Source organism: Serinus canaria, chromosome 28, assembly GCF_022539315.1.
Source record: "Serinus canaria isolate serCan28SL12 chromosome 28, serCan2020, whole genome shotgun sequence".
NCBI classification, from domain to species: Eukaryota; Metazoa; Chordata; class Aves; order Passeriformes; family Fringillidae; genus Serinus; species Serinus canaria.
This window is the reverse complement of record NC_066341.1, coordinates 1,195,372-1,206,208: the sequence shown is the minus strand read 5'-3', so window position 1 is coordinate 1,206,208 and position 10,837 is coordinate 1,195,372. Positions and strand designations below refer to the sequence as shown.

The following is a 10,837-nucleotide window of genomic DNA, read 5'->3' as shown; positions in this document are numbered from 1 at the left end:
TTTTTGTGTTGTTGTTGTTGCTCGGGATGGGGGGGATAGAGACGGATCTCAATCTTTATACATCTGCTATAAGATATTTTTGCAAACAGAGTTGTATACAAAGATGTATTGTGTACATTTACATGTATATTCTGGAACTTCTAAAAAAAAATTTGAATATTAAAAAAAAAAAAAAACTGAAAATATTTAATTAATTATCCAAACTGTGAGACCCAATTAGCATCCACCAACTTCCTGCTTCACTTTTCTTTTGGACTGTGTTAAAGAATTGTAGTCGAATCTGCCTTTTTTTTTTCTTTTTCTTTTTTTTTTTTTTTTTTAGCGACAACGAAGCTTAGGCAAATTTTTGTGCTTTTTGGGTTAATAGCAACCAGTTCTAGGTGATTTAAGTATGATCTTAACTTATTGATACTGTGTTTTACTTTGTAATATTGTACTGTGGATAAAAACTATATTGAGCCATGGAGTTGGAGTTTACAAAAGAGCTTTTCACTTTGCCAAAATGTTACAATTTCAAGGCAGCATAGTCTTCAGCTTTCCTAATCTTTTTTCTTAAGAGCTAGTGTCCTTTTTTTGTACACTAAAAAAGCTGAATGCTGATTTTGCAACATATAATAAATTCACTGTATTGGAAAACAAGCAGACAATAAGGTTGTGGATTTCTTTTCAGTGCTTCTCCCTGCAAGGAAACTCAAAAGGGAAAGGTGATAAATGGCTGGCGTGGAGCTTGGAAGCAGGAAACGGGAAGGAACCGGGTCACTCGAGTGAGCTCGAGTGTCAGAGCAGGGAGTAGGTAAGAAAGAGGAGAGGGAAGAGGAGCTTGGAGCGAGCCAGCTCCTTGGAGCGCTGCGCTGGGAGCAGCCTCCAGCCCTGGCACGAGCTGGGGGCTTCCCACTGCAGCACCCTCGGGGCTTTTGGAGGAAAAGCTGCTTCGGAGGAGGCTCTGGATGCTGCTGGGGTCAGCCTGGAGGGGCCGCGGCCCTGGAGGCTCAGGGATGCTCGGGATGCTCATCCCGGGGGTGCTGCTGGAGCAGAAGGTGGGAGCAGCCTGGCACGGACCCTGCCGGAGCTCCCACCTCCTCGCACCTGGCTGAATCATCCCAAAAAACCTCGACGTGCAAACGGCACCTGGGCTGTGTCAGGAGTGTCCCTCGCCTCGCTGTCACCGTGGGGTGCTCCGGCCCTGCCTTCAGCAGCATCCCTGGGGCTGGATGGAGCAAGCACAATAAAACCAAGGATGAAACTGCTCAGGAGTGAGTGCGGTGGCTTTGGGATGGCTGCTGTGTGGGTGCTGCCTCCCTTCTGGAGCAGAGCGTGAGCAGCACAAACTCGGGGCTGGAGGCCACAGGTGCTGGCCCTGCATCCCTGAGTCCATAACGTGTCCCCTTGGGTTTAGTGCTGCGTTCGGGATTGTCCCTCCAAAGCAGCGCGCCGTGGAGAAGGTGACAATCACCCCAGGGGTCAAATTACATTTTACAGAGTCGTGGTTTATTTGTTAAAAGGTGTCCTTGTCCTTGCAGCTGACACGGCAGCACCCGCTCGAGGAGACACCGTGGGACTCGGCCGCGGAGCAAGAGCTGAGCCCGGGCTCTTGCAAATCCCCAAATCCTCCAGTTTTAGTTTCAGATGTGGCTTGTGAGCCGAGTTCTGCACCCCAGGCCCCCTTCACCCCCTGTGAGCTTCCCCCGGCTCCAGGGCCGGCTCCTGCCCCGCGGGGCCGCTCGCACAGGAAGGGTCCCCATCCCCTCCCAGCTTTCCTGGGGAATTCCTCCCAACCGCTGGCAGCTCCGGCGCTGCCCGGGGTCACGCATTGAGCTCATTAACTCGGAGCTGCCCCAGTGGAAATTTACTGGCTGCGTTTGCTGTGCCAGAGCCAGCCGGGCTCCTGCCGCCGCCGCCTCCTTATCGGCACCGCCGGGAGCCGGGAGCGCCGCACCGGGAGCATCCCCGCGCTCCGCGTCCTCCCGGGTGGCGAAACCCAGCCGGCTGCAGGCTCGGGAGGAGCCCTGCGCTCTGATAATTCACTGATAACTCAGGTCACGCTTGGGAAAAGTCACTTTGCATCGCATCTTGCACAAACTGCCCCTAATCTGGGGTCACGCAGGTGTGGGAAGGCCCTGGCCAGGTTTTAGGGGTGCTGGAAACCGATGACAGCACTGTGGGTTTTTTTCCCCGTGTGTTTTTTTTTTCCTCGTGGTTTTTTTCCCCTGTGGATTTTTTCCCCGTGGGTTTTTTCCCTGGGCACCTTTCAGTGCTCGTGGCTCTTTTACAGGAGGAAGCTCATTAGAATAATTTGTCCTCGCCACGGTCCGATGGCGCTGGTCCCTCTCCCAGAGCAGCCTCTGCACCTCCAGCGCCGGGCACGACCCCCAAAATCACCCCCTGCTCCCCCCCTTGCAGGCGTGGGCCCGACCTTGGGCACGCAGCGCCGGGAGGGCGATGGCACAGGGAGAGGGAGGAGGATGAGGAGCTGCCAGCAGGGATATAATGAAGGGCCAGGGCTTGGGATTGTGTTACACGAGGGGAAAAAACCCAACTGTGGAGGAAGGAAAACGTGGCAAGGGAACGCTGAGGCTGCTGCGAGGCACAAATCCGGGCTTGGCGGGGTCGGCCTCGACCTGCTGGGGGGGGGACAAGAGGCAGGACCCCCCAACCGAGCCCGTCCAGCTCTTCCAGCATCTCCGCCCGCTGCAGGAGCAGCCCCTGAACCTGCTTAGAATGAAGTTTGGGAGCCCCCGGGGGGGGCTGCGTGGCCTGGATATCCATCCCGGGGCTGGGGCGGGGGGTCCGCTGGGAGCGGGGGGTGGGCTCCATTGCTGGGGGAGCGGGGCCGGTCGCTATGGCTCCGCTGCGGCTCCGCTGGCCCCCGGCCAGCCCCCGGCAGCTGGGGAGCGAAGGCACTGGGCGGCCGGCCCGGGCTCCCGGCCCATGGACGCGTTGGGCGAGCGGGAACAAGGGAGCCCCGCTCATGCGGTGCCGAGCGTGGGAGGAGTGGGAAGGGAGTGGGGGAAGGAACAATGGTGGGAGTTATGGGAGGGGGGCGAAAAAAAAAAAAAAAAGTAAAAAAATAAGGGGAAAAAAAAAAAAAAAAAAAAGAGGAAAGCTGTGGAAAAATACCAGTTCTGGGCCCCTGGCAGCGCTGCCCGGACCCTCCCCGCCCCAGGATTATTGTACAAAGAAATGTTATTTTTGTTTCAATAATTTGCTGAGGCACTGGCATTCCAGCGCGGGGCTCGTTTTGTCCTCCAGCCCGGCACCAAGGGATCATTGTTCCTCCATGGCCAAGGGGCCGGACGCGGCCCCCCGGCACCGCCGTGCCCTCCACCGCCGCCTCTCCCCGCGGCCGCCCGGCCGCAGGTGCCCTCCGGGGTCGGTCCCGGTGGGTCCCGTCCCGCTGCGTGCCGGAGGGTGGGTGGCGATGGCAGCGAGCCCCGAGGAGCGGGGTGGGTGGCGGAGGAGGGCAGAGCTGTCCTCGCCGTGTCTGCGGGGAGCGAGGGTGGGGAGGGGGCCGGGGCGTTGCTGCGGCTCCGGGGGCCCCTTTGAAGCGGGGCGGGCCATTGAAAGGCAGCGGGACCCCGGGGGCCGCCCGGGGGGGGGGCGGCCACGACCCCTTTCTCTGCGCCGGCCCCGGGCGCTCCCCGGGCCCACGCGGGGGGTGCGGCCTCACACGGGGGTCGGTGCCCCCCGGCAGCGCCCGCGGAGAGCCGGGGTGGGCGCTGCGGGCGGAGGGGGCTCCGCGGAGAGTCCGCCCTGCGGGCTCCGGGCTGCCAGGGCTCCACCGGTCCGGTCCGGGGGCTCCAGCCAGCCCTGACTTTTTGGGGTGCCCGCGCCGGGGGCTCCGGGGTGCCGTGATTTTTGGGTGCCCACACCGGGGGCAGCAGCGGGATAACAGGGGCTGAGGGGTGCCGGGATGCCCCTGTCGGGGGCAGCGAGGTGCCGGTGCCGGGCTGGCAGCTCCGTCGGAGCGGCGCCGTGGGAAGGCGCCCGCGGGTCCCGGGCGCAGGAAGCCGCCGGCCCGGGGCTGTCAATGGCCGGAAGGCGGCGGCGGGACCCCCGGTCCTGGCCCGGGACGGGCCCAGGCGACACTTCCCCTTCCCGGGTCAGCGGCCGCTTCCCCCTCCCGCCCGTCACCTCCCGCCGCCCCCCCGGTACGAGCGGCCGGCGTGGTCCGGGGAGCCCCGCACGTGCCCCGGGACCGGGGGTCGGGGGGGTCCGGGGGTCCGGGGCTGCCGGTGCCGGTGGGCACGTGCGGGGGGGGCGGGGCCGGGCGGGGGCGGGGCCGGGGCGGGGCCGCGGAGCCGATTAAGCGGCGGGAGCCGGGGCGGTCGCAGCGCGATCGCATCGTCCCCGCGGGGCAGCACCGGACACCGGGCACGGGACACCGGGCACCGACACCGGGCACCGAACATCGGGCACTGAGCACCGGACTCTGAACACCGGACACTGAACACCGGACACCGGCTGTCGGCACTGGGCACCGAACACCGGCCACAGGGTACCGCCACCGGACAACGGGCAGCGGGCACAACCATTGGCACCGGCTACCGGGCACCGGCACCGATACAGACTCAGACACCGGCTCCGGCTCCTGCGCGCCCGGCGCGGCCCGGTCCGGTGAGTGCCCGCGGCGGGGCTGACCCCCGGAGGGGTTCGGGTTTGCGGATCCGTGTCCCCCCGTGCCCTAGGCGCGGTGTCCCCCGCCACCCCGGGGTGCTGGGACACCAGCTGTCCCCAAGTGCCCTTTCTCCTGGAGAGGCACAGCCCTTGTTCCCACGTCCCCTGTGCCACCCCGGGGTGCTGGGACAGCCTCTGTCCCCGTGTCCCCTCTGCCACCCCTGGGAGCTGGGCAGTCTTGGTCGCGATGTCCCCTGGGACGACTCTGGGAGTGGGAACAGCGCTGGTCCCCACGTCGCCTGCCCCATCTGTCACCCCAGGGCGTAGGGACCGCCCCTGTCACCAAATTCTCTGCATGCCTGGGAGCTGGGACAGCCTCTGTCCCCATGTCCCCTGCACGCTCTGTCACCCTCAGGAGCGGGGACACCCCTGGTCCCCGTGTCCCCTGTGCAGGGCTGTCCTCACGTCACCTGGAAGCGACCCCTGGGATCACCCCCAGGGATCGACAGTCCCCATGTCCCCTGCACCCCCAGGCGTGCAGGGCCACCCCTGTCCCCGGGGAGCATCCCTAGTCCCTGCTGTGCCACCCCCAGCGAGGGGACACCAGGGACAGTCCCCGCCTGCCCTGAGCGGGACCGTGCCCCACTCTGGGCCCTCGGTGAGCTCCTGGGGTGACGCTGTGTCCCCCCCAAAACTCCCCCTGTCTCTGGACACGGGTGGGAAGGGGCTGCCGTGCCCGTCCCAGCGCCACCACCACCCTGCAGGGCAGGGAGCCAAGGTCCCCACGGGCGGCACAGCCACGTCCCAGCAGGGCGGAGGGCCCGGGGAGGGCCGGGGGGGTGGCCCGGCGTGCCAGGCCGGCGGCGCTGACACCCATTTCCTGCCATTGCAGCTCCAGGAACAATGGCAGAGCCATTCCTCGTGGAGAGCCCCAACGTCACCTACAGCAAGGACTTCATCGAGGCCAAGTACACCTACAGCACCGTGCACGTCTGCAAGGAGAACGGCGTCACCAAGGTGGGCAGCGGCTCCGGGGGGCTCGGGGAGGGCTCTGCTCGTCCCCAGCTGTCCCCAGCTGTGCCCTCTCTCTGTCCCCAGGTGCGGCCGTGCTCCACCCGCTTCACCTTCCGCACCGGCCGGCAGGTGCCGCGCCTGGGGGTGATGCTGGTGGGCTGGGGGGGCAACAACGGCACCACGGTGACAGCGGCAGTGCTGGCCAACAGGCTGGGGCTGTCCTGGATGACCAAGACGGGGCGCAAGGTGGGTGTCCCCAGCAAGGTGGGTGTCCCCCGTGTGACCAGAGTGAGGGGTTTCCCCAGTGTGACCCCTCCAAGGTGCGTGTCCCCAGAGAGATCCTAGCAAGGTGGGTGTCCCCAGTGTGACCTCAGTGAGAGGGGTGTCCCCGGTGTCACTCCAGCAAGGGGGTGTCCCCAGCCTGATCCCAGCAAGGTGGGTGTCCCCAGTGTGACCTCAGTGAGAGGGGTGTCCCCGGTGTCACTCCAGCAGGGGGGTGTCCCCAGCAGTGTCCCTGCAAAAGGTGTGTCCCCGGTGTGACCCCAATTAAGAGGGTGTCCCCAGAGTGACCTCAGTGGCACGGGTGTCCTCCGTGGGACCCCGGCCAGGTGGGTGTCCTCAGTGTGACCCCTGCCAGGGCCGTGTCCTTCGGGTGTCCCCACAAGGACCCCAGTGAGGGTCCTGGGAAAATCCCACAGGGATGGGGACACCGAGCTCAGCTGCGCTGGTGTCCTGCACCCCAATCTGCTCCCTGCCCCCTGTGGAGGGGCTCTGCGGCCCCAGCCCCTCACTCTGGGGGTGCAGGGACCCCTCTGCCCCCCACCAGCGCCTCATCCCTGCCTGTCCCATCCCAGACAGCCAACTACTACGGCTCCCTGCTCCAAGCCTCCACCGTGTGCCTGGGCACCGGCCCCTCCGGTGATGTCTACGTGCCCTTCCGGGACCTGCTGCCCATGGTGCACCCCAACGACATCGTCTTCGACGGTAGGTGGGACACGGGGGGGACCCCCCGGCGGCGCGGGGCACCCCGAGCGCCTGGGTCACCCCGTGTCCCCCAGGCTGGGACATCTCCTCGCTGAACCTGGCGGAGGCCATGAGGCGGGCCGAGGTGCTGGAGTGGCCGCTGCAGGAGCAGCTCTGGCCGCACATGGAGAAGATGAAGCCCCGTCCTTCCATCTACATCCCCGAATTCATCGCCGCCAACCAGGAGGAGCGGGCGGACAACGTCCTGCGCGGCTCCATGGCCCAGCAGGTCCTGGCAGGGCGGGGCAGGGGAGGGGACAAGGGACACGGGGGAGGTGACACCGAGCTGACGCGTCCCCCACGCCCCTCCCGGCTTCGGCCGCGTCCCAGGTGGAGCAGATCCGCAGGGACATCCGAGACTTCAAGGAGAGCAGCGGGGTGGACAAAGTCATCGTCCTGTGGACGGCCAACACGGAGAGATTCTGTGACATCGTGCCGGGGCTCAACGACACCGCCGACAACCTGCTGAGGGCCATCGAGGTCAGGGGGGGAGCGAGGGGAGCGGGAGGGTGACACCCTCGGGAGGGTGACAGCGCGGCAGCGGTGGCGCTGAGCAGTCCCGTGTCCCCACAGCGAGGCCTGGAGGTGTCGCCGTCCACGCTGTTCGCCGTGGCCAGCATCCTGGAGGGCTGTGCCTACATCAACGGCTCCCCCCAGAACACCTTCGTGCCCGGGGCGGTGGAATTGGCCGCCCAGCGCCGCGTCTTCATCGGCGGCGACGACTTCAAGTCGGGGCAGACCAAGCTCAAGTCGGTGCTCGTGGATTTCCTGGTGGGCGCCGGGCTCAAGGTACGTGGGGGGCTCAATTTGGGGGGTGCGTCCCCACCTGCAGGGGACAGGGGGTGACCTGGCCGTGCCCCCCACCCAGACCAAGTCCATCGTGAGCTACAACCACCTGGGCAACAACGACGGCAAGAACCTGTCGGCGCCGCAGCAGTTCCGCTCCAAGGAGATCTCCAAGAGCAACGTGGTGGACGACACGGTCCAGGCCAACCCCGTCCTCTACGGCCCCCAGGACAAGCCTGACCACTGCGTGAGTGGGGGGTCCTGGGGGGGGTCACACACGCGGGAAGGTGACGGCGGGGGTGACGGGGATGTGGCTTTGGCAGGTGGTGATCAAGTACGTGCCCTACGTGGGGGACAGCAAGCGGGCACTGGATGAGTACACGTCCGAGATCATGATGGGTGGCACCAACACCATCGTCATCCACAACACCTGCGAGGTGCGTGCAGGGTGTCCCCGGGGTGTCCCCAGGGTGTCCCCAGAGTGTCCCCGGGGTGTCCCCTCAGTGCCACGGTGCCTGCTGAGCCTTTGCTGCCCGCAGGACTCGCTGCTGGCCAGCCCCATCATCCTGGACCTGGCCATCCTGACGGAGCTGTGCCAGCGCATCTCCTTCTGCACCGAGGCCGATCCCGAGTTCCAGGGCTTCCACAGCGTCCTGTCCATCCTCGCCTTCCTCTGCAAGGCCCCGCTGGTGCCCGAGGGCTCCCCCGTGGTCAACGCGCTCTTCCGCCAGCGCAGCTGCATCGAGAACATCCTGAGGTACCCGGGGCGCCCTGTCCCCTTGGCCACCAGGTGCCACCACCCCCGTGCCCGCAGGGCCACCCGAAGGCTTGCAGGGGGTCCCAGTGTGGGGTACCCAGGGTGCCAAGGGGTCCCGGTGCCCACCGTGGGGTGTCCAAATCCAGGGGGTGCTGGAGCACAAAGCCTGGGGTGCCCAGGGCTGGGGGTGGGTCCCAGTGGCACCAGTGGGTTCCAGTATGTGCTGGGCACAGTCCCAGTGCCCAGAGGTCCAGGAGGTGCCCAGGACCAAGGTCCCAGCACGGGTGGGTCCCCGTTTCCCAGTCACGGGGTGCCCAAAGGGGGCAAGGCCCAGGGTGTCCCAACACACAGACCCTGGCACCCAGCGGGTTCCTGATGCCCAAGGGGGTGCCCAAAACCAATAGAGCCCAGTGCCCAGCACCAGCGGCTCCCAGTAACCAAACCTTGGCATTCCCAGTGCCAGTGATGCCCAAACCTTGGGAGCGTTCCCAGTGCCAGTGATGCCCAAACCTTGGGGGGTTCCCAGTGCCAGTGATGCCCAAACTTTGGGGGGTTCCCAGTGCCAGTGATGCCCAAACTTTGGGGGGTTCCCAGTGCCTGGGGGTGCCCAATCCTTGGGGGGTTCCCAGTGCCAGTGATGCCCAAACTTTGGGGGGGTTCCCAGTGTCTGGGGGTGCCCAACTCCAGTGGGTGCCCAAGCTCACGGATCTGAGCCCCCAGTGGGGTCCCTGCTCCCATTCCAGCTGCTCCCAACACCTGAAGGTGCCACCCTCCGGTGTCCCCCAGTTCCCAATGCTCATCACCCAGTGCCCTGAACACCCACCCCATGCCCACCTGCCCATGTCCCCTGTCCCACCCCAGCCCTGGGGGTGCCCCCCTGAGCCCTCCCTGTGCCCCCAGGGCCTGCCTGGGGCTGCCCCCCCAGAACCACATGCTGCTGGAGCACAAGATGCAGCGGCCGAGCCCCAAACGTTCCTGTCCCGGGGGTGCCACCTGTCCCCTGGTCCCCAAGAAGAGCCCGGTGGCAGCGCCCGCCCAGCTCAACGGGCACCCCTGTGCCCCCCGGCCGGGGCCCCCCCGGGCCCCCCTGCACATCGACGGCGCCGACTGACCCCGAGTGGAGCTTTTTAGGGGGGTGGGGGGCGGGGGTGGGTTTGGGGGGGTGGCTCCCCCCCACCCCGGTTGTTGATGGCGACTCCAAACTGTGAAGCTTTGTACCCACCAATAAACCCGGAGCACAGCGAGACCCCCCCCCGCGCTGGTTTTTGGGGTCCCTCATTTGGTTTTTGGGGTCCCTCATTTGGTTTTTGGGGTCTCTCAATTGGGTTTTGGGGTCTCTCATTTGGTTTTTGGGGTCCCTCATTTGGTTTTTGGGGTCTCTCACTTGGGTTTTGGGGTCTCTCAATTGGGTTTTGGGGTCTCATTTGGTCTTGGGGTGTCCCTCTGGTGGTTCCTTGGAACCTCAGGTGGTTTTGGGGCTCCTCACTTGGTTTTTGGGATCTCATCTGGTCTTAGGGTCCTCCTTGGAACCTCAGCTGGTTTTGGGGTCCCTTTATTTGGTTCTTGGGGTCCCCCTTACCTCCTTCCCCTTCACCTGGTTTTTGGGTCCCCTCAGCTGGTTTTGGGGTCCCTCATTTGGTTTTTGGGGTCCCCCTTGCCTCGTTCCCCTTCATCTGGGTTTTGGGGTCCCTCACTTGGTTTTTGGGATCTCATCTGGTCTTAGGGTCCTCCTTGGAACCTCACCTGGTTTTGGGGTCTCTCACTCGGTTCTTGGGGTCCCCTCACCCAATTTTGGGGTCTCCCCCCCACCCCCACTCAGACCCAAATTTCGCCGCCTTCTGAAAAAAAATCAAATTACATTTATTGATGCAGGGGGGGTGTTGAGGGGGGGGGTCTTGGATTTTTTTTTTGTCATTTTAGGGCTTTTTTTTTTTTCTTTTTTTTGCTGTTTTCATATTTTTTCTTTTTTTTTCCTTTTTTTTTTTTTTTTTTTTTTTTTTTGGGGGGGGGTGTTCCCCCATTTTGTTTTGATAAGCAATGGGGGGGGAATCTGGAGGTTTAGAAATGAGGGGGGGTCCCTACACAGAACAGACTACGCCTATGGTGGGGGGGGGTCACCCCTATGGGGGCTGTCCCCCACTTTGGGGGGGGGACACGAGGGGTGAGGGGCTGTACAGGGGAGGGGGGGTCTGGGTGTGCAGCGGCATTTTGGGGGGGGTCTTGGGGGGGGGTAATGGGGGGCTTTGAGGTCCTTTCTGTTACAAAAGAGGAAAAAATCAGAAAAAAACCCAAAAAAAAAAAAAAAAAACCAAACGCCAAAAAAAAAAAAAAAAAATTAATTCCAAACCACACCAAAAAAATTAAAAAAAAAAAAAAAAATTCCTTCATATTAAAGTGGTCCCTGGGGGGGGGTCGGGGGGGGGGGGGCCCGGTCTGGTGCTCGGGGGGGGCCGGGGGTCACAGTGCTGGCTGAGCACACAGACGGGGCTGGGGGGGCTGGGGGGGCTGCTCTGCACTGGGGGGGGGGCTGCACCATGGGGGGGCACGGCCTGGCCCCCCCCCCCACTCCATCCCCCTCCCCCAGCACAGCCTGGGTTTGGGGGGGGGGTCTGCACCCACACTGGGGGGGGCTGTGCTGGTTCT

The 10,837-nt window shown here is 63.7% G+C and overlaps 1 protein-coding gene across 1 annotated transcript; it reads left to right on the top strand.

Annotated features, from left to right (window-relative positions):
• Positions 1-4,281: 4,281 nt before the first annotated feature.
• Positions 4,282-9,472, top strand: ISYNA1 (inositol-3-phosphate synthase 1). The gene is made up of 11 exons (XM_050986153.1): positions 4,282-4,614; positions 5,507-5,631; positions 5,713-5,874; positions 6,483-6,612; positions 6,687-6,880; positions 6,982-7,131; positions 7,225-7,440; positions 7,520-7,684; positions 7,761-7,874; positions 7,977-8,194; positions 9,095-9,472. The coding sequence occupies exons 2-11, from the start codon at positions 5,518-5,520 to the stop codon at positions 9,303-9,305; spliced, it is 1,674 nt and encodes a 557-aa protein (XP_050842110.1). The 5' UTR covers positions 4,282-4,614; positions 5,507-5,517; the 3' UTR covers positions 9,306-9,472.
• Positions 9,473-10,837: the final 1,365 nt, after the last annotated feature.

Excerpts from the sequence above, each read along its gene's own strand:
- ISYNA1 (XM_050986153.1), top strand. The coding sequence starts at position 5,518 with ATGGCAGAGCCATTCCTCGTGGAGAGCCCCAACGTCACCTACAGCAAG. Across the intron at positions 6,613-6,686 it reads CAACGACATCGTCTTCGACG|GCTGGGACATCTCCTCGCTG; the intron begins GTAGGTGGGACA and ends CGTGTCCCCCAG. Across the intron at positions 7,441-7,519 it reads TGGTGGGCGCCGGGCTCAAG|ACCAAGTCCATCGTGAGCTA; the intron begins GTACGTGGGGGG and ends CCCCCCACCCAG.